This window comes from Schistocerca cancellata, chromosome 6 (genome assembly GCF_023864275.1).
Source record: "Schistocerca cancellata isolate TAMUIC-IGC-003103 chromosome 6, iqSchCanc2.1, whole genome shotgun sequence".
NCBI classification, from domain to species: domain Eukaryota; kingdom Metazoa; phylum Arthropoda; class Insecta; order Orthoptera; family Acrididae; genus Schistocerca; species Schistocerca cancellata.
In genome coordinates this window covers 243,166,343-243,188,735 of record NC_064631.1, presented here as the reverse complement: position 1 = coordinate 243,188,735, position 22,393 = coordinate 243,166,343, and the positions used below count along the sequence as shown (strand labels likewise).

The 22,393-nt window shown below is 53.9% G+C and overlaps 1 protein-coding gene and 1 long non-coding RNA gene across 2 annotated transcripts; both read right to left on the bottom strand.

Moving 5' to 3' along the window:
• Positions 1-720: 720 nt before the first annotated feature.
• On the bottom strand, positions 721-1,336 carry LOC126190721 (uncharacterized). The gene is made up of 3 exons (XR_007538280.1): positions 1,271-1,336; positions 1,006-1,116; positions 721-846 (listed from the first exon to the last, which is right to left on the bottom strand). It is a non-coding gene; the product is annotated as an uncharacterized LOC126190721 (long non-coding RNA).
• Positions 1,337-19,514: 18,178 nt separating this feature from the next.
• On the bottom strand, positions 19,515-21,398 carry LOC126088266 (uncharacterized; the record flags this gene model as incomplete). Its single annotated transcript, XM_049906396.1, has 2 exons — positions 19,515-20,390; positions 20,850-21,398. Coding segments are annotated over 2 exons (1,425 nt in total), but the record flags the coding sequence as incomplete, so codon positions are not given.
• Positions 21,399-22,393: the final 995 nt, after the last annotated feature.

Here is a 22,393-nt window from a genome sequence, read left to right as displayed (position 1 = left end):
CACATTCAGCATCAGTTATGGTTGGTCAAATACTGCTGTGACTCTGAATGTATTATATCAATAAGAAGCAACATTGCCTTTTTCTCCTGAAAATATCAAGTAACGTAACAAATGTGTTTGATTCTGCTTCCAATATGACAGTTTTGGTTAATACTCCACATGCCTACAGGACTTTGCAATGTTAACACAGCAGAACTCAAGACATCTGTATAAGTGTAGAGAAATGAAAACAGTCATATGAATGCCTCACTTTTGTTCCGACACAGTTCAAGACTCGGGAGAAAAGTTTTACACCTGGTGTTCTACATGGCAACTTCACACACAAGAACTTTTTGCCGACACTACCACCACCTACATAAGTAAGCTTTTCCTGTGTTGCTTTCAAGTAATGCACTTAAGCTGTTCCTGATTTAACTGGAAGATCTGTACTTCCCACTTTCATATCAACAGCCTCAAAATGCATATTGTAGACTTCGGGATATGTTACAGGTCATTGTCACACCAAGATTGTGGAGAAAGGAAGGGGGGGGGGCGGCATGTCACTCTCCAACAAGTGTTTACCAATAAGTAAGTGGCGGGAAATTATGGATATAGGACGTCTTAAACATGTGGAAAATGAGATTTTTATTATTCACTCACTGTATTTGACATTTATTATTCCTTTAAAATCGCACAACAACTTCAATAAAACACAATTTAATCATTCACGCACTTATTTCACAATTATTTCACTTTTAAACTGCAAATCCTCTAAGAGCTGTCTTGAATCTTCACGAGTCTCTTTAAAAAACAGCCTTGATGTGGATAGATACGTACAGCAACCAGTAATCAGAGTCAGAACTGTGTCTGCAAAAACACGAGGATTATTAAACAATTTTTGCTGTCATTAATTACTAGCAATATAATTGACAGAGTAGATTGCTAATATTTGCTATAATGAATATCACATTTGCAAGAACGATCTCACTGAAGTAATTAAGTCCATCGAAACGCTTAGAAACTAACCTCTCGTCTGACGAAAACGGTCTAAAGACGCAGTGGCAATTTCTTCAGATCTGTTGACAATGATATTTTGAGTTATCACTTTACTGAATGACTGAAATGTAGTTCAGGTACCTGTGAACATAACAATATGTTAGAATTCATTTTCTAAATACGAACTATTACGGTACTGTACGGCTACTTACATATTAATTACACTATTAATATTTTCACAGTTGTTTCTTTAATACAAAATTAAAGCCAACGGAAGAAAAAACGTAAAACATACTTGCCAATGACAGGTTTGTTGAGATGCAATTTTCTGTGTTGACAGATGTAACTTTTTCATACGGTGGTAAGTCGCAGAAATTGCAGGAATCACAGAAATCGCAGAAGTAGCAGAAATCGCGGAAGTAGCAGAAATCGCAGAAATAGCAGTGGCGGAGGGATACACGACCTATGTTCCTTAACTGCGACTCTTAACTGCGACAAATCACAGTTAAGAATAACAGATACTGAAAAGTAGCATTCACAGAAATCACTGATATCGGAAAATCGCAGTTTAGCCCATCACTATCCGCGAGCCTCTCCATATTGGACACTGGTCCGCCTGACATGGCCAGGGGCCCGGCACGAGAGGACTACGCACACCAAAAACTTCCCAGCTATCCTGGGATAATAACTCCGAAAGACACCAACGCCGAAATAGCAGGTACACCAACGCTGTTAAGAGATGCAAAAACTATAACGATACGACACGGTAACGCACTCGTAATAGATTACATCTTCACGGATTCAACGTGAAACACGCCCATATGTCAAAGGATGGGGCCCCTCCACGCCCACACCAACGTGGTGACCAAACAAAAAGCTCTACTGTCACCTCCGTAAACATGTTAGTTTTTGAATCAGGCGTCACAGGATGCGGGCTGTGATGTTATCCATGTGTCTGAGTAAGATTACTCATTAACATGGTCCATCAGGAGATAGAAGTGGTCGAAAACGATTGAAGGGTAGCGGTTGTAAGGGCAGAGGAAAAAAAGTGCCAAGGCAAGAGCCAAGGGAAAAAAACCTCTGCGACAGTAGGACGGGTAGTAAGGGCAGTAGCGGCTTGCTAGCTGCGACAGAGCATGCAAGGTGCGGTTATGTTAGTTCGAGGTATCGTGCATCGTTACCTTTGTCGTTGCTGGAGCTTGTTGCGGCGCTTGCTGCAGTTGCTGCGTCCCTGCAACAGTTCAAGGTCGTTGTAGATTAGTGGGCGATCGGTCATAGATCGGCTCACGGACGGTGTAGGGGGTGTGTGTGGCTGGTTTGCGGGCTGTGTACAGTACGGCTTCCCTGCGGTTGCCTGTTTATCGGCTGGTCGCACATCTGGGTTTCCAGTAGTAACTGTGTTGCAGGGGCTCGCCAGTACTGTCGTGTTAGCGTTCTATGGACCATAGATGTTTAGTTCCTAGCCAGTAATGTCTTTGGTCTGTTATGCTTCCATCTATGGTTGTGGTCGTAGTTACCCAGAGAAAGGATAAACGGGTTGCGCGAGTGTCTCGTGTTATTGTACAGTCGCGTGGAGAGTTTTTGGAATACCTGCAAGATAGTATCTAGCCGGTATTCCCAGTGAAGGTCCGCGATGCGTGTGTAGCGCGGAGCGTTGCTTATGATTTTGAGTACTTTGTTCTGTATGAGCTGCAGACGGCGCAGGCGAGTTGGCGCAGCGTATCCCCAGACAGGGGCTGCGTACATCATCAGGGGTCTAATAAGTGTCATGTACATGGACCTAGACACCCTCCTGTTCAGTGTGCTACGCCTGTTAAGCATAGGGTAGAGTTGTTTGAGCGTCGCGTTAGCTTTGTTGGTCACGTGTTGAATGTGGTCCCCCCAGAGTAGTTTCCTGTCCAGCCAGACACCGAGGTATTTGACCTTCTCGCGGAAACGTATTGGGCGTGTGTGTAGTGTTATTAGGTTGCAGTGCTGATGTTTGCGCAGTTGCTTCGGTCGTCTAGTGAACAGGACGGCCTCGCACTTGTCGACGTTTACTCTAACACGCCATTTCACCAGCCAAGGCTCCGCCGTTCTGAGTGCAGTCTGTAGTCGTGAGTTAATGTTAGACGGCTTCCAATCTTGCGCAAGGATGGCAGTGTAATCCGCGTAGATTGCTACCGTCGTGTTATGTGTAGCTGGGAGGTCGTTAATGTAGAGGTTAAACAGTAGGGGCCCCAGGATACTTCCTTGGGGGACTCCTGCCTGTATACCATGTCGTGTCGATTGTTTGCCCTGCACGTCGGTGTTGAAACTCCTGTCTGTGAGGTATGAGTGTATGAGACGTACGAGCCCGGCGGGGAAACCTGCGTCGCTAAGTTTGCGTATTAGGCCGTTATGCCATAGACGATCGAAAGCCTTTTCGATGTCCAGGAACACCGCCCCAGTTGCCTTGCTTGTGTTGTATCCATGTGTTATGTATTCAACTACGCGGAGGAGTTGTTGTGTTGTTGAGTGGTGATTCCTGAAACCGAATTTCTCCGGCCTCAGGGTGTCGTTTGTGATGCAGTGCCTGGTGAGTCGTTTTAATATTACCTTCTCAACGATCTTGCTGAGCGCGCTCAGCAGACTGATGGGTCGGTAATTTTGTGGGAGGGAGTGGTCTTTCCCCGGCTTCCTGAACATCAGGACCTTGGCCGTCTTCCAAAAGGCGGGGAAGTGTTGGTGCTTGAGTATGGCGTTCGTGATGTGTGTTAGGTAGTCTACAGCTTTGTCCGTGAACTCCTGGAGAACACGGTTCTGAATGCCATCGTGACCAGGGGCTTTCCTAGCGGTGGTATGCATGATGGCCCATTTGACTTCTGCTGCACTAGCTTGTCGGATGTTGTAGCGCGCCGGTTGGCCCAGGATGCGTGTGACCTCCTGGTCCGTATCAAGTGTGAACGCTGGGTCTGAGGGATCCAGGTTCGGTGTGAGTGACGCTGCGAGTGTGAGGGCCATTAGTTCCGCATTTTCTTCCGCAGAATATGCTGGTCCGTCGGGCGCTTGTAACGTGAGGATGTACAGTTTCTCCCTGGTGAAGTGTCGGGCTAGCTGCCACACGCCAGGTCTCGTGGTGTCCAGCCCTACGAGTTTCTGGTCCCACTGTTGTGTCCTGAATGTTTGTATTTTTTCCCGGATTATACCCTGGAGCCTGTTAATGTGCCGTTTGAAGTGCTGGCGCCTGGTACGCTGCCAGTGTCTCCTGAGGCGGTTCCTCATTGAGATTAGGCCCAGGATTTCCTGGGGCAGGTCAGCAGCGTGTTGTTGTGGCGTGCGGATTGGTATGGTGTCGGCTATTGCGTCCTGGACGGCGCCGGTGAGGGTTTCAACTGCCTCGTCAATTTGGGCTGTCTCGTTAATCGTGTGGGTGGGTGGGATGCAACTGTCAAGCGTTTCCTTGAACTGGGTCCAATTCGCGCGCCTGTAGTCTAACATCCTACGTTGTGCTGCAGTGTTTCTTCCATGTACAGTATAACGGGTTGGTGATTTGAGGGCAGATCGTTTTCAACGGCAACGTTGAATGTCGTTGTTATGCCCTTGATGAGGGCCATGTCTAACACGTCTGGCCTATGTCCCCTCCGGTAGGGAATGTGCGTCGGTTCGGTCGGCGCTAGTGTGATGTAGTTTCTTCATAGTGCGTGTTCGTATAGTTTCTTGCCGTTGGAGTTTCGTATTCGTGAGTTCCAGTCCGAGTGTTTTGCGTTAAGATCTCCAGCGGCTATTACGCGCGGTGATATGTTTATTGTGCTGATGTCGCGTGTTTTAATGTTTTTAGGGCTGTTGTATACTGACACCAGTGTAGTGTAAGCTCCGTTGACTTGACCCTGACGGCGGTTGCCTCTAGTTTTTCAAGTTCAGGGAGCACTATGTTTGTGTGTTCTATGTCCTTGTGTATGATGATGGCTGTTCCGCCGTGACCGGAGCCGTCCGGTCGGTCGGTACGATAGACGCAGTAGCAGGTGAAGTTTAGTTGGTTGCGTGGTTTGAGCTTAGTTTCGCTCAGCAGGGCGATAAAGATACCCTTACGCTCCATGAGCGCGGCAAATTCCGCCCTTTTGTTGTTGATCCCATCTGCATTCCAGAACAGGATCTGTGTCATTGTCTGATTGTTTGCGATGGGGACGGGGTGTGGCGTGTTATCCATGTATGGGTGTAGTCAGTGTGGTGAGCGCTGTTTGTATGGCAGCACAGTACTGCCCGGGTTGAGCAGTTATGAGCTGTGTTCAGAGTGTGGCGACGGTCGTCAAGATCTTGTTAAGGATCTGGGCGGTCGTGTGATGGGGGAATATTGCTTCCAATATGCCCTCGAATGTTGTTTTGGTGTTGTGTGTGTCGGCCTGTGGCTCGGTTGTGGTGTTGGCGGCCGCTGGTGCGGGTGTTGGCGTTATGTGTGGGCTGGCGCTTGTGTTGTTGTTATGTGGAACATTTTGGGGTGCCTGTGTGTCAGACGTGGTGGGGGGTGGAGTAGTGTGTGTGCTGGTGTCGCTGGCTTGCTGACTGTGTGTGTGTGTGTGTGTGTCATTGTTTTGTTGTCGCTGGGTATTTTGTTGTGGTGCACACGTGTTCCCGCTCCTGTTTCCTCGTGTTCGCCTACGCCTTCTCTGGGTTTTCAGTTCTGGGGTTCTTTGTGTGAGTGTGTTTTCTTGTGTGTCATGTGTTGGTTTCAGGGGGTGGGGTTGTGTTGTTTTTGGGGGCTGGTGTTCGTACCGGTGTGGTTGCAGTGTCGTGTGTTGGCTGGGACGACTGTGTTGTTGTCGCAGCAGTTGTGTTAGGTGCGTGTGCTGGGCGCAGAGGTTCCGCGGCCTGCTCCGCTCCTCCAGGGCGTGTAGCCATGGCGAACGACACTCCGTTCCTGACAGGGTTAGGTGCGGGCCTTGGACGTGTTATGACGTTGGGTGGCTTCGATTTTTGGTTTTTGCGCCTCTGCGGCTCCCTGTATACGTCGCAGCCCCTGTAGTTGGCCGCATGGCCTTGGCCACAATTGGCGCAACGGCGTATGTTTTCATGTATTTGTGTACATGTGTTGGATGCGTGTTTGCCAGCGCATCCGCGGCAACGGGGTGCCAGGCCACAGCGGAGGGCCGAATGACTGAACCGCTGGCAGTTGTTACATTGTTGTGGGACCTGTGGCGGTTCGTATATCTCTACCCTTACGTCCAACCGCAGAAGGCTTTTCATCTGCAGAAGGCCGCGGGAGGCGGCCGTGTCGGCCATCTCGACCAGGTAGTGTGGTAGTCGGTGGTGGGAGCGGAAGCCTGTCATCCTGGAAGCACTTTTGCAGTCGAAACCAAGGAAGTTGAGCGCCGCTTGTACTGTGTTGTTTGGGGTACTGGGGTCCACTCCCTTTACCACGTACTGCTGTGTCCGTTCTTCGGCGGTCCTGTACGTGTAATGTTCGATCCCCTTTTCTTTGAGGAAGATAAGGAGAGCTTTGTATTCATTGTTGGTTGATACGTACAGTGAGGCCCTATCCCCAGAGTATTTTGTGTGTAGCGTGCAAGGTGGGTGCCTTTCCACGAATGTTGTGTTGAAGACGCTGAGGTCCCCGTAGTTCTGTATAACGACTGGGGGAAAACCAGTCTTCTGTTGTGCGGGCGTAGCTGCGGTTGGTACTTGTGTGGTGTTGCTGACCGCAGGTCGGGTCGTGTTTGTGTTCCTAACCAGAAGTCAGGGTTTTGGTGTAGGTAGCAGCGCCTTTCGGCTACCTTGCGAGTGTGGTTGCTCGCTTGTTTGCGTGGTGTTTCTCTGTTTGCGTCGTGGGCCTTCCACCTGCCAGGGCCCAGTGTAGTGTTGTCCTGTGTCCTCATCTGCAGCTGTTGGTTCCGCCGTTGGAGCCAGCTGCCGCAGTGGGACAGTGGTGCATGAGACACCAGTCGCAGGTGAATGTACTATTGTAGTGTTATGTGCAGTGTGCTTGTTCGCGTGGGGGACTCACTTGGGCCGCAGAGGTTGGTTATCAGCTGACGCTGGCTCAGCAGTTTCTGCGTTTGCGCAGCGAGCCCATATGTGTTTTTTTTTTTTTTTTTCTTTATTGAATTTCAATTCCCCCGAAGGGGGCAGGCTGGCAGCAACTTAGTATGCCGCTCTTCAGCCTACAGATTTTGTGACAAAGATCAGGAGAACAAATAATAATAAAAAACAGGCGATAAAATCGGGGACTTAGAGAGTAACAAGGCGAAAAGAAATCGTGAAACTTAAAACAAAGAACAGAGGGATGATGATGCTAATAAAAATACATATGGAGCGGACAGGGAAAACAATAGACAATTAAAAAACACGGCGACAGTCTGGATTCTGTTCGCAAAAGACATAAAATTCACACCCAGCGACAGCATGGTTTCTGTTCGCAACACGAGAAAGACAAACAACACTGAATAGTCACTGGAACACTGCACGAAAAAGTTGGCAAATGTGACACCACAGTCGAGAGCAGGTGGGGGGAAACTGGACAGAAGATGGGAAAACAAAAAAGGGGGGAAAGGAGAGTAAAAACGAAGGGGGGGGGGAACCAGGAAAGGAGGTGATGGAGGATGAGGACCCATAAGAGGGGTGGGGGGCAGACGCGACAGGGAGGGGGGTAGGCAGAGGAGGGGAATACAAAAGGACTGAGGGGGAGAAGGGAGGTAGGGAGAGGTTTAGTGGGGAGGAAACAGGACGGAAGGGGGGAAGATGGAGCCCAGGGAAAGGACAGAGGAAAGGAGGGAGAGGGAGGATCAGAGTTAATAGGAAGGATAAATGGAGGGAGAGAGGGCATCATCCGGGAGGGAGGGGGAGTTGACGGAAGCCACCTTGGGAAAGGAGATGGAGGGTGTGGAGATGGAGGGTAGGGGGGACACAACGGTGAAGACGTGGCAGGGGGCGTGGATGGGAGAGGAGAGGAGAGGAGCAACCAGGGGGTGAGGGGGTTCAAGACGGCGGGAGGTGTAGAGGATGCGGATATGTTTGAGGAAGAGGAGCAGATGGGGAAAACCCATATGTTCACTTCACTTCGCACCAGGCTGAGGGATGGACCCTCTTCAGTGAACGAAGTTTTAGCGCTTTATGCGCTTCTCCTTCTTAAGTGGTGTGGTGGTAATAATGGGTTACATGGTGGGTGTTTTTGGTCTTGACTTTTGTGCTAGTTTCTTTCTTTTTTTTTTTTTTTTTTTTTTTTTTTTTTTTTTTTTTTTTTACGAAAGTAGAAAGGATAGTTAGAGTGATAGTGGAAGAAGTGGGAAAACGAATGGCCCCATTGACTGGCCGTGGATTACTACTAAGTTACAGATTAAAGGAGAGGAGGAGGAATAGTGAGAGATAGTGAAAGCGAAAGGCCATTATCCTGGCCTCTTCTTCATCTTCTTCATAGCGGCGTCTTGATGGTGGTGGTAGTTGTGTTTGGTGTGGTGGGTTGGGGGGTCGGGGAAAGAGAGAGAAGTCAGAGAGTGACAGATGGAGAAGGGAAAAAGGGAGGGCCTGTCATGATTAGGCCAGCATTTGGGATAGTATGGGTGTGGGGGGGTTGGCGTGTTGGGGAGTGAATGACTTGACATGTTGGGGGGAATGTTCTATGGTGTGAGGAAGAATGATTGTCATGAGGTGAGATGGCTATTGCATGTGAAGTCATGGGGGGCGGAATAAAAGGTCAGGCCATCGAGTGGTGGCTAGTCGGTGGACACGGGTACCCAGGGATAGGATTAAGGGATTAGGGGAGTGACGGGTTTGTTGGTAAACGGAGTTGGCTGCGGAGAGGATGCGGGTGCGAAGGAGCGGCATTTCGGCCAGGTTATGGAGCTCTTGAGTTGGGAAGTCGAAGGGGAGGCGGAGGGCACGCCGGAGAACCCGGTTCTGGACGGTTTGAAGTCGGCGGAGGTGGGTGGGGGCAGCATTGCCCCACACCACCATCGCGTATTCAAGGATGGGGCGAACAAGGGAGGTGTACAGTCTAACAGCAATGTGTGTGGGGAGTGAGGAGGTTGGGTTGATGAGAGGGTAGAGCAGGCATAGCCTCCCTATTGCCTTTCGACGCACGTCATCGATGTGGGGGCGTCAGGTGAGGCGTTGGTCCAGGGTAACCCCCAAGTACTTCGCAGTACGAGTCCAAGGGACTGGGGTACCAAGGACCGTCACCTGAGGGAGCCGAATGGGTATATGGCGTCTACAGATGATGAGGGCTTGGGTTTTGGAGGGATTAAATGCCAGACGCCAGGTCCTAGCCCAATCGGTTAGGGAATCTGTAGCCCCTGGAGCCGCTGTTGGAGAACTGCCGCACTCCGAGAACGAGAGAAGAGTGCAGTGTCATCTGCGTAGAGAGCTAAATGTACCCTCGGCGCAGAGGGCAGATCAGCTGTAAAGAGGGAGTAGAGTAGCGGTCCGAGTACGCTGCCTTGTGGTACTCCTGCCCTGATTCGTCGTCGTGTAGATTTCCCGTCTGGGATCCTTACATGGAAGGTGCGACCTTCCAGGTATGTGGCTATTAGCCGGACGTGAGACACTGGAAAGCCAAGGGAAAATAATTTGTAGAGCAGCCCCTCGTGCCAGACCGAGTCAAACGCTCTGGACACGTCGAGGAGTATGGCCCCGAAGTACTCCCTACGTTCCATGGCGTCCAGTGCCTTTTCTACAAGGCGCAGGAGTTGGTGGGTAGTTGCATGTCCCTGCCTGAAGCCAAACTGCTCATCAGGGAGGACTCGTTCTCGGGCAATGTGGATGAGCAGTCGTTTAAGGTACAGCCTCTCGAACACCTTTGAGATGGCGGGCAAGAGGCTGATGGGGCGGTAGCTGGCAGGGGAACGAAGATCCTTCCCAGCCTTGGGTATGGCGACCACTTCAGCATGTTTCCAGGCAGAGGGATATTGCCTGGTTGTGAGGATGTTGTTGAAGGTGGCCGTCAGGATGGGAATAGTAGCTGGGGGAAGCTGTTTGAGTAGGGCATTCGTCAGCTTATCGGGGCCACCAGCTTTCTTGGATTTGAGGTACCGCAATTGCAGTTCAACCTCCTCTTCATTGATGAGGGTGATTTCATCCTCAGGGTCCTGGACGGCAAGGAGTTGTGGGAGGCGTGCCGTTACCAGGCAGAGCAAACCCATATGTGGGAGTTATCGGCTTTTATATAGAGACCTTCTTCAAACAGTATGTGCGAGCGCATTCTCACTAACTTTATCTTTTCAAGGTCCTAGCTCCCTACACATTCTGCCATGCGGTAGACAGGTTTCTTCTCTCTTAGTTACAGATACTGCTGCTTGCACAAAGGTAATTTTTCTTCCTTAATAAGCTTTTCACAGGAGTCTGAGGTACCGGTAATTTACTCCTTGCTGCACTCGTCCACAATCGCAATACGTCTTGGTACATACAGATGGCTCTGCTGTTTCGCAAATCGTCGGTGGCGATAGCAACCTAGCTCGCTCAAAATATTCGCAGTTTCGTCGTTGTTGGTCACTTCGAATTATATCTCTAAGGTGATTTTACACTGGTCATATTTTACGAAAAATGTGTGGCTGCAGTAGTACTGCCGTCAACAAAGCTAGAATGTGCCAGAAATTCACGAAAATATAGTGGCATGCCTGGGCAATATAGTTAAAGGAGATTCTATTGCATAGTTGCTGACGCATTGCCTAAGGGGAGGGGGTGTCAGTATTGTGGCCTAAAGGTGGTGCCTATTTCATATGTGTGGGCCATAAGTGTCTCTGCCCTTGTCTTTATTGTAATTATGCTTACTTGCCCTGCTTCCTGCTTGCGTTGCAGTCCCAAGTGATGTGGAACAATAATATTCCATACACGAAACACGTTTTTATTCTCGTCTCACAAAAGTTTGTAAAACATAGGTCACTATGTAGCTTAGTGGGAACCAAGTAAAACTGGAGTGTTTGCCGCTTCCAACAATACGTTGTCCACGCACATATCACAAATAACATAACAGTTACAATTTTTTAAAAAAATCGGATGATACTTTTCGATACACCACGTATTTCGCCGTTCTTGGCCTCGCACTTCCGCATGATAAATAGACGCAGTTTTATTGCGCAGTAAATGTTGAGCATGTGAGGGCCCCTTGGCCTTAATTCACGATGAGAGTGCTGCAGTGCCAAGTTACATTGAGCAATATTACTTCACTTTAAAAGTTGGCATGCATACATAGAGGCACTCCGCTGCTACAGGAACGTAGAAATGGACAAACGGTAGAACCATGACGACCAAAGATACGAAACACTTGAAAATAATATAGGCAAAACCCCTAATCTGAATAAGGGCAGTCTCGCGTCTACCACTATAGTAGATCTGTAGTAGTGCGGCATTTTTTTTATTGTACATGGATTCTGTAGAGTTAACTGCCGCGGTCACAAGCTCAAGCTCCACTTTGTTTCGTACAGTGTTATCTTACGACAGCGTGCATACAAAAACAAACCCAAGCCAAACCATTGAGAAAGGTATTGTACCTCATTCCTTGTGCACGTGTTTCACCTCAATCATAAAATACAAATTAATGCACGGTATTTAACTATATAGGCCTGCAGTATTTCACTATATAGGCCTGATGCACTTTCAGCATTCAACCTGTTATGACGTCTCAACTTTTCTGAAGCTTCGTCAGATGTTTTTCACTGGCAGTAATTCGTCAACCTTTTTTTAAAAATATATAACGCTGTTTGTATACATTACTTTCCACATCCAAGTAACTCCAGTCGTAGATGAATCGCATTTATAAAACGGATAGTTTTCTCACTGTACCGGTGAACCTCAATAAAAAATTAACATAAACATTTGATTGTTATTTCTAGCTACTTTAATGAATTCATTGAGTTCATCCACCTGCACAGAGGCATATTAATGAGAAGTGCACTTTAAAGAGATACATCTAATTTCTGTGTGAACTACCACTAACCATAAACTAAAGAGGCAAACATCTATTAGGCGCACTACGAATGTAGTGGTGTGGACATGTTGGGAATGTGGATCTCACGGGGAGCGTGCAAAGGATAAGTCCCTGCAGGCGCCCTATCCTCTGTGCCCTCGGTGGCTCAAATGGATAGCATGTAAGCAGGAGATTCCGGGTTCGAGTCCCGGTCGGGGCATACATTTTCAACATGTCCCCAATGAAGTACACTCCTGGAAATTGAAATAAGAACACCGTGAATTCATTGTCCCAGGAAGGGGAAACTTTATTGACACATTCCTGGGGTCAGATACATCACATGATCACACTGACAGAACCACAGGCACATAGACACAGGCAACAGAGCATGCACAATGTCGGCACTAGTACAGTGTATATCCACCTTTCGCAGCAATGCAGGCTGCTACTCTCCCATGGAGACGATGGTAGAGATGCTGGATGTAGTCCTGTGGAACGGCTTGCCATGCCATTTCCACCTGGCGCCTCAGTTAGACCAGCGTTCGTGCTGGACGTGCAGACCGCGTGAGACGACGCTTCATCCAGTCCCAAACATGCTCAATGGGGGACAGATCCGGAGATCTTGCTGGCCAGGGTAGTTGACTTACACCTTCTAGAGCACGTTGGGTGGCACGGGATACATGCGGACGTGCATTGTCCTGTTGGAACAGCAAGTTCCCTTGCCGGTCTAGGAATGGTAGAACGATGGGTTCGATGACGGTTTGGATGTACCGTGCACTATTCAGTGTCCCCTCGACGATCACCAGTGGTGTACGGCCAGTGTAGGAGATCGCTCCCCACACCATGATGCTGGGTGTTGGCCCTGTGTGCCTCGGTCGTATGCAGTCCTGATTGTGGCGCTCACCTGCACGGCGCCAAACACGCATACGACCATCATTGGCACCAAGGCAGAAGCGACTCTCATCGCTGAAGACGACACGTCTCCATTCGTCCCTCCATTCACGCCTGTCGCGACACCACTGGAGGCGGGCTGCACGATGTTGGGGCGTGAGCGGAAGACGGCCTAACGGTGTGCGGGACCGTAGCCCAGCTTCATGGAGACGGTTGCGAATGGTCCTCGCCGATACCCCAGGAGCAACAGTGTCCCTAATTTGCTGGGAAGTGGCGGTGCGGTCCCCTACGGCACTGCGTAGGATCCTACGGTCTTGGCGTGCATCCGTGCGTCGCTGCGGTCCGGTCCCAGGTCGACGGGCACGTGCACCTTCCGCCGACCACTGGCGACAACATCGATGTACTGTGGAGACCTCACGCCCCATGTGTTGAGCAATTCGGCGGTACGTTCACCCGGCCTCCCGCATGCACACTATACGCCCTCGCTCAAAGTCCGTCAACTGCACATACGGTTCACGTCCACGCTGTCGCGGCATGCTACCAGTGTTAAAGACTGCGATGGAGCTCCGTATGCCACGGCAAACTGGCTGACACTGACGGCGGCGGTGCACAAATGCTGCGCAGCTAGCGCCATTCGACGGCCAACACCGCGGTTCCTGGTGTGTCCGCTGTGCCGTGCGTGTGATCATTGCTTGTACAGCCCTCTCGCAGTGTCCGGAGCAAGTATGGTGGGTCTGACACACCGGTGCCAATGTGTTCTTTTTTCCATTTCCAGGAGTGTATATCAACGCCTGTTTGCAGCTAGGGTATCCATTTAATTATCATTCCATAAACTAAAGCGTGATCAGTAGTCTGATGTCATTTATATTGGTATTAGTCTTACGACTTCTCATACGGATTTCTGTTAAACGATATATTCAAGCTCGTGTTTCAGCGTTCTGGAAAAGGTGTGCAGTAGTTCGTGAATTAAAAATTATAACGAAAGCACCGGTCCACCCTCACATCCTGCATTCATGAAAGAGTGAGTCGCTATCTGAGCAGTCCGAGAAACTACCTGAGTATGGGAACGTCTAGAAATGTGTTAATATAGCCTTATGGAGGCGTTATGTTGCTGCTTAAGTCCTTGACAATATTTTTGTGCCCTATGTTACCAACTAATGTTTCATATGCACTTGGTGTGTGCAGATTCTATTAGTATATTGTAAGAGATATATATTCTTTCAAGTGAATTACAGTAAACTGACAGTTGAAATGTCGTAAGTTCAACAACGAGCAGTAAATGCTCACGGATGACCGAAAAATATCAAGCCGTTTTCCTGCTCACAATAGGTATGGAAGGTCGAGCCATTAGTGTCCAGTTAATGATTTCCTCTCATGAGTAGGAAACAATGTTGGTATTTCATAGATAAATGCTAGGACCCACAGTTAGGTTCTAGTGCCCTTTGGTGAAGCATCCCCAATGTGCATTCAATGACGTGAGCTCGTACTATTTATAACAAGCATATCATGTCGCTGATGGTGTACAATATGTGAATCAAATAGTACCAATGAATGTAATGAAATTCACGAAACATCGCCCTACCCTGTCATAACAATGCTAGGTAACCCTGTCACACAGAGATTTTCGCAACACAAAGTACGAACTCCGTCTTCTATTCAATTTCTATGTTTTCAATTCTTTATTTTGAGGGGAGGGGAAGAGGAATGGGAAGGATAAGGGTGATTTAGGAAACCTGCTGTTAACAGGCGGGAAGGAGGATAGTACATGTTAGCATGACTGAAAATTGTTTTTTTTTTTTTTTTTACTTTATTGTCATTTTAATGCCTATACAATAAGCAGGCTGGCAGCAGCACACTACGCTGCTCTTCAGCCAAATGAGACATAAGCACAAAAAAACAGGAGGAAACAGAAAAGTCACAAAATGGTGGGCGATAAAATAGGAGACACAGAGAGACAAACACGGAGCCGTTCACACGTGACGATAAACCACACTGCAAACTGTTGAGACGACGCACAGACACTGAAGAAGACGATGGCACTGGTGAACAACGGAGCGTGACGGGAAACACTGAACACGAAACACGACGGCACACACAAGACACTGATGGCGGCGATCTCCGGCGCGCGAAAGTCCACGTAGCGTGTGCGAGTCCGGGGACCTGCCAAGAGTGGAACAGGGGGGAGGTGGGGGGAGAGGGGAGAATAGGATGCCAACGGCGGGGGAGACGGGGGAAAGAGGGAGAGGGACAGGGGAGGGGGGGCCCGGGGGAGAAGGGGAGAGAAAAGGAGGAGGGAGGGAAAAAGGGAGAGAAGGGAGGGAGGGTGCCCGGAGGAGCAAGCACGGGAGGAGGGCGGGAGGATCAAAGTTGGTAGGAGGGGTAGATGGAGGGGAGGAGGGCATCATCAGGGAGGGGGAGCTGGCGGAAGCCACCTTGGGAGAGGGTAAGGAGGGTGGAGAGATGGAGACCGGGTGGGACATGAGAGTACAGGCGCGGCAGCGGGCGGGGGTGGGAGAGGATCGGGGAGATGAGCGGGTGGGGAGGATCGAGTTTACGGGAGGTGTAGAGGATTCGTATCCTTTCGAGGAAGAGGAGGAGGTGAGGGAAGGGGATAAGATCATACAGGATCCGCGTGGGGGAGGGGAGACGGATGCGATAGGCAAGGCGGAGAGCATGGCGTTCAAGGATTTGGAGGGATTTATAAAAGGAAGGGGGGGCGGAGATCCAGGCGGGATGGGCGTAACAGAGGATAGGGCGGATGAGGGACTTATAAGTGTGTAGGATGGTGGAGGGGTCCAGACCCCACGTACGGCCGGAAAGGAGCTTGAGGAGACGGAGTCGGGAACGTGCCTTGGCTTGGATTGTCTGGAGATGGGGAGTCCAGGAGAGGCGACGGTCGAGGGTGACGCCAAGGTACTTAAGGGTGGGGGTGAGAGCGATGGGACGGCCATAAACGGTGAGATAGAAATCAAGGAGGCGGAAGGAAGGGGTGGTTTTGCCTACAATGATCGCCTGGGTTTTGGAAGGATTGACCGTGAGCAACCACTGGTTGCACCAAGCGGTGAACCGGTCAAGATGGGATTGGAGAAGGTGTTGGGAGCGTTGCAGGGTGGGGGCAAGGGCAAGGAAGGCGGTGTCATCGGCAAACTGGAGAAGGTGGACGGGGGGTGGCGGCGGCGGCATGTCCGCCGTGTACAACAAGTACAGAAGGGGGGAGAGGACGGAGCCTTGGGGCACACCGGCGGAGGGGAAAAAGGTGTAGGAATCGGAGTTATGGATGGTGACATAGGAAGGACGGCGGGAGAGAAAGGAACCGATCAGACGAACGTAGATAATGGGAAGGGCGAAGGTTTGGAGCTTGAAGAGGAGACCGGAGTGCCATACGCGGTCATAGGCGCGTTCGAGGTCAAGAGAGAGGAAGATGGCGGAGCGACGGGAATTGAGCTGTTCGGAAAGGAGATGAGTGAGGTGAAGGAGAAGATCGTCGGAAGAGAAGGACGGCCGAAAGCCACACTGGGTAACGGGGAGGAGGCGGTGCTGGCGGAGATGCTGGTGGATGCGGCGGGTGAGGATAGATTCCAGGACCTTGCTGAAGACCGAGGTAAGGCTGATGGGACGGTAGGAGGAGACGGCGGACGGCGGTTTGCCAGGTTTGAGGAACATGAGGATACGAGAGGTTTTCCACAGGTCGGGGTAGTAACCAGTGGACAGGACTACATTGTAGAGCCTGGCCAGGGTGGAGAGGAAAGAGACAGGAGCTTCACGAAGGTGACGGTAGGTGACACGATCGTGACCAGGAGCGGTGTTGCGTTTGGTGCGGAGTGTAGTAATGAGATTCTGTGTAGTGATGGGGGCGTTAAGTTCCGTGTGTGGAACGTTGTCCAAGTACTGGAAACCAGGAGCGAGGGGAGGGACAGAGGTGTCAGTTCGATCGCGGATATCTGGGAAGAGGGAGTAATCGAACCGGGGATCATCAGGGATGGAAAACACATCAGACAGGTAGGAGGCAAAGTGGTTGGCCTTACTAAGGGCGTCAGGGAAGGGGTGGTCATCGTGGAGAAGAGGATAGTAGGGAGAGGGCTTAGTTCCGGTAAGGCGACGGAAGGCGGTCCAGAACTTGGACGAGTTGATGGGGAGGGTAGCATTTAAACGGGTGCATGTCTGTCGCCAGTCCCGGCGTTTCTTAGCCGCGAGCAAATTTCGAATGTGTCGCTGTAGTTGCCGGTGGCGTCGTAGGGTGTCCGGGTCACGCGTGCGGAGGAAGGCACGGTAGAGACGACGGGATTCACGGAGGAGGAGGACGGCCTGTGGTGGTAAGGTAGGACGGTGGGGGTGGATGGCAACAGTAGGGACGTGGGCCTCCACGGCCTCAGACAAGGTCTGCTGGAGAAAGGAGGCGGCATGGGAGACATCATCGGGATGGCGGTAGGCGAGAGGGTGGCTGTCGACCTGAGTGGAGAGGGTATCCCGGTAGGCATCCCAGTTGGCACGGGAATAGTCATGGATGTACTTGGGGGGAGGGTCATGACGAGGGTCGGGGCGGGGGCGACGACCGTCTGAAACGGTGAGGAGGACAGGGAGATGGTCACTACCAATAGGCTCCAGGACATCCACCGTAATGCGACCAAGGAGGTTGGGGGAGGAAAGAATAACATCGGGAGTGGAATTGGATTCGGGGCGGGTGTGCTGGGGGATGGGGACGAGGTCGCCTTGAAGGGAGGAGAGGAACCGATGCCACCGCCGCAACTGGGCAGCGGAGCGACTATGGATGTTGAGGTCGGCGGCGATCACATAGGAGGAGAAGGTACGGTCGATGTGGGAGAGGAAGTCGAAAGGAAGAGGGGCGTTGGGGCGGACATAGATGGTGGCACAGGTAACGGTAAGGCCGGGGAAGAAGAGACTAAGGATCAGGTGTTCGGTGGGGTCGGGAAGGAGAGGTTGGAGCCGAACGGGGATTTGGCGGTGGTGGCCAATGGCAACTCCGCCACGCGCAACTGGGAGGGGATTATCGGAGCGGTGGAGGAGATAGGGGGAGGTGTGGATGGAGTGGTGGGGTTGGAGGAAGGTTTCATTGAGGAGGAAGGCATCCACACGGTGGGTAGCAAGGGTGTGCAGGAAGAGGTTCTTGTTGGCGGGAAGGGAGCGGATATTGTTGAAAAGGATACGATGCTGTCGCGCCATGATAAGGATTTAGACGAGGGTGTCAAGGCGGGAGAAGGTGAAATGGGCCTGGTTATTGGAATAGGTGGCGTACATTTTAAGGTGGAATATGGAACGGGCGGCGAGGGAGATCTGTTGGAGGGTGTGGGGGCGCTGAAAGGGATGGACGGTTTGGAGGACAATGGTGAGGAACCTGATGATGTCCTCAGCAGTGGGGGGGGGACGAAGGGAATTGCCAGGGGGGGTGGAGGCGTCCAGGGGACGGACAGGGACGGTGAGTTCAGGGGTGGTGGGAGGGGGCCGGGCTTTACACTTTTGGGAGTAGGTAGGGTGGGGGAGGCTGCAGGTATTACAGGAGGGAGGGGATTGGAGGTTGGGGCACTGCCGGAGGAAGTGCGCTTGGCGACAATGCGGGCATGTGGGGGCCTCGCGGCACTCGGCTGTCGTGTGTGCATTGTAGCGCAGACATCTCTGGCAGCGCAGGGATTGAGGGGGGGAACGGGAGGGGTCGACTTTGTACCGCTGATTGAAGAGGAGGGCACCCTCCTTCAGGAGACGGTCAATGGAGGGGGCGTCCTCAGAGAACACCCGCATAAGGCGGGTGGGGCCGGTCGCGTTAAAAATGCGGCGGACTGCCCGCACCTCCAGGGTGGGATGGGCCTTCAGCTCCGCCAACACCTCCTCCTCCGTGATCAACGGGCTAAGCCGAGTGATCACGGCGGTGAGGGTCGGCGGGCGACGCGGGGGTTGGGGTTGGCGGGTAGGAGATGGGGAGGGAGCAGGGGTGAGGGAGGCGTTAGGGCCAAAACGGGTGATGGGGAGGCGGGAGAGGATGTCAGTATGGAGGGTGGGGCTGGGGGAGGAGATAAGAACGGAATCCCGTCTGGGAGTAAGGAGAGAGATGGGGGCGCCAGGGAAATGTTGGCGGAGGAGGAGGGAGAGATTCCGGGCCTCGAGGAATGAAGGATCGGGACGGGACAGGAGATATTTGTAGAGACCGGGTGGGGAGGAGGAGGAGGAGGAGGAGGAGGAGGAGGAGGAGGAGGGAGCGGGGCCTGGTGGGGAGACGTCCATGGCATTTTGGGGTGGGGATGGGGGGCGGGGTGGAGCCTTTTTAGGAGTAGAGGAAGTGGAGGCGCCACTAGGGCGTTTGACAGCGGCAGATGGGCGGGTGGTGACAGGAGGGACGGGAACGATGGGGAGGTGGTGGGAAGGGACAGGTCCCGGCACGGACGCAGCAGTCGGCGCCGGAGGAAGTGACTGTGACGGTGCAGGCGAATGTGGCAGTGATGGCGATGGCGACGATGATGATGATGACGGCGGTGGCGGTGGCGGTGGCGGTGGCGGTGGCGGTGGCGGTGGCGGTGGCGGTGGCGGTGGCGGTGGCGGTGGCGGTGGCGGTGGCGGTGGCGGTGGCGGTGGCGGTGGCGGTGGCGGTGGCGGTGGCGGTGGCGGTGGCGGTGGCGGTGGCGGTGGCGGTGGCGGTGGCGGTGGCGGTGGCGGTGGCGGTGGCGGTGGCGGTGGCGTGGCGGTGGCGGTGGCGGTGGCGGTGGCGTGCGGTGGCCGGTGGCGGTGGCGGTGGCGGTGGCGGTGGCGGTGGCGGTGGCGGTGGCGGTGGCGGTGGCGGTGGCGATGGCGATGGCGATGGCGATGGCGATGGCGATGGCGATGGCGATGGCGATGGCGATGGCGATGGCGATGGCGATGGCGATGGCGATGGCGATGGCGATGGCGATGGCGATGGCGATGGCGATGGCGATGGCGATGGCGATGGCGATGGCGATGGCGATGGCGATGGCGATGGCGATGGCGATGGCGATGGCGATGGCGATGGCGATGGCGATGGCGATGGCGATGGCGATGGCGATGGCGATGGCGATGGCGATGGCGATGGCGATGGCGATGGCGATGGCGATGGCGATGGCGATGGCGATGGCGATGGCGATGGCGATGGCGATGGCGATGGCGATGGCGATGGCGATGGCGATGGCGATGGCGATGGCGATGGCGATGGCGATGGCGATGGCGATGGCGATGGCGATGGCGATGGCGATGGCGATGGCGATGGCGATGGCGATGGCGATGGCGATGGCGATGGCGATGGCGATGGCGATGGCGATGGCGATGGCGATGGCGATGGCGATGGCGATGGCGATGGCGATGGCGATGGCGATGGCGATGGCGATGGCGATGGCGATGGCGATGGCGATGGCGATGGCGATGGCGATGGCGATGGCGATGGCGATGGCGATGGCGATGGCGATGGCGATGGCGATGGCGATGGCGATGGCGATGGCGATGGCGATGGCGATGGCGATGGCGATGGCGATGGCGATGGCGATGGCGATGGCGATGGCGATGGCGATGGCGATGGCGATGGCGATGGCGATGGCGATGGCGATGGCGATGGCGATGGCGATGGCGATGGCGATGGCGATGGCGATGGCGATGGCGATGGCGATGGCGATGGCGATGGCGATGGCGATGGCGATGGCGATGGCGATGGCGATGGCGATGGCGATGGCGATGGCGATGGCGATGGCGATGGCGATGGCGATGGCGATGGCGATGGCGATGGCGATGGCGATGGCGATGGCGATGGCGATGGCGATGGCGATGGCGATGGCGATGGCGATGGCGATGGCGATGGCGATGGCGATGGCGATGGCGATGGCGATGGCGATGGCGATGGCGATGGCGATGGCGATGGCGATGGCGATGGCGATGGCGATGGCGATGGCGATGGCGATGGCGATGGCGATGGCGATGGCGATGGCGATGGCGATGGCGATGGCGATGGCGATGGCGATGGCGATGGCGATGGCGATGGCGATGGCGATGGCGATGGCGATGGCGATGGCGATGGCGATGGCGATGGCGATGGCGATGGCGATGGCGATGGCGATGGCGATGGCGATGGCGATGGCGATGGCGATGGCGATGGCGATGGCGATGGCGATGGCGATGGCGATGGCGATGGCGATGGCGATGGCGATGGCGATGGCGATGGCGATGGCGATGGCGATGGCGATGGCGATGGCGATGGCGATGGCGATGGCGATGGCGATGGCGATGGCGATGGCGATGGCGATGGCGATGGCGATGGCGATGGCGATGGCGATGGCGATGGCGATGGCGATGGCGATGGCGATGGCGATGGCGATGGCGATGGCGATGGCGATGGCGATGGCGATGGCGATGGCGATGGCGATGGCGATGGCGATGGCGATGGCGATGGCGATGGCGATGGCGATGGCGATGGCGATGGCGATGGCGATGGCGATGGCGATGGCGATGGCGATGGCGATGGCGATGGCGATGGCGATGGCGATGGCGATGGCGATGGCGATGGCGATGGCGATGGCGATGGCGATGGCGATGGCGATGGCGATGGCGATGGCGATGGCGATGGCGATGGCGATGGCGATGGCGATGGCGATGGCGATGGCGATGGCGATGGCGATGGCGATGGCGATGGCGATGGCGATGGCGATGGCGATGGCGATGGCGATGGCGATGGCGATGGCGATGGGGAGAGCTGGGCGTGGGCAGTGGCCCGACGGGCCACCACCCGAGCCGGAGCTGCAGTGACAGGCTGGGGGAGTGGGGGGAAGGGATCAGAACGAGAGGAGGAAGCGGGAGAGGGGGCGACAAAGAGCGAGGGCGAAGGGATAGAGAGGAGGGGAGGGATGGATGGAGGGGGGTGGGACTGGGCACACCAAGTGATTGTGGTGGAGGCGGCGGATGGGGACGTATACACGATGGCGGTGGTGGTAGTAGTGACGGTGGTGGTGGGGGCGGACATGACGACAAGAAGAAGAAGAAGAAGAAAAAAACACAGCACTAAAAGGACAGGACACACACTGGGAGACGGCGGACGGGCGGGCGGCGACGGCGGCGACGGCGGCGACGGCGGCGACGGCGGCGACGGCGGCGACGGCGGCGACGGCGGCGGCGGCGGCGACGGCGGCGGCGGCGGCGGCGGCGGCGGCGGCGGCGAGAGGCAGGGACGCTGCTGCCGCGGACGGGGCCGGGGCGGCGGCTGCTGCTGCTGCTGCTGCTGCTGCTGCTGCTGCTGCTGGCTGGACTGCTGCTGCTGCCACCGGAGGGCTGGCTGGCTGGCTGGCTGGCTGGCTGGCTGGCTGGCTGGCTGGCTGGCTGGCTGGCTGGCTGGCTGGCTGGCTGACTGACCACTGCTGCAGGCCGGGACCGCGAACTGCTGCTGCTGCTGCTGCTGCTGCTGCTGCTGCTGCTGCTGCTGCTGCTTGCTGGCTGCTGGCTGCCACCTGAAACCCCTAACACTTCGATTAGCGCGAAGGTGCACTATCGAAGGGCGGTAACCTTTCGGTGTACCGCCGGAGATGACTGAAAATTGCGATTATCGGCTTATATATAGAGACCTCCTTCACGCAGTATGTGCGAGAGCATTCTCACTAACTTTATCTTTTCAAGGTCCTAGCTCACTACACTTTCTGCCATACGGTAGACAGGTTTCTTCTCTCTTAGCTTCAGATA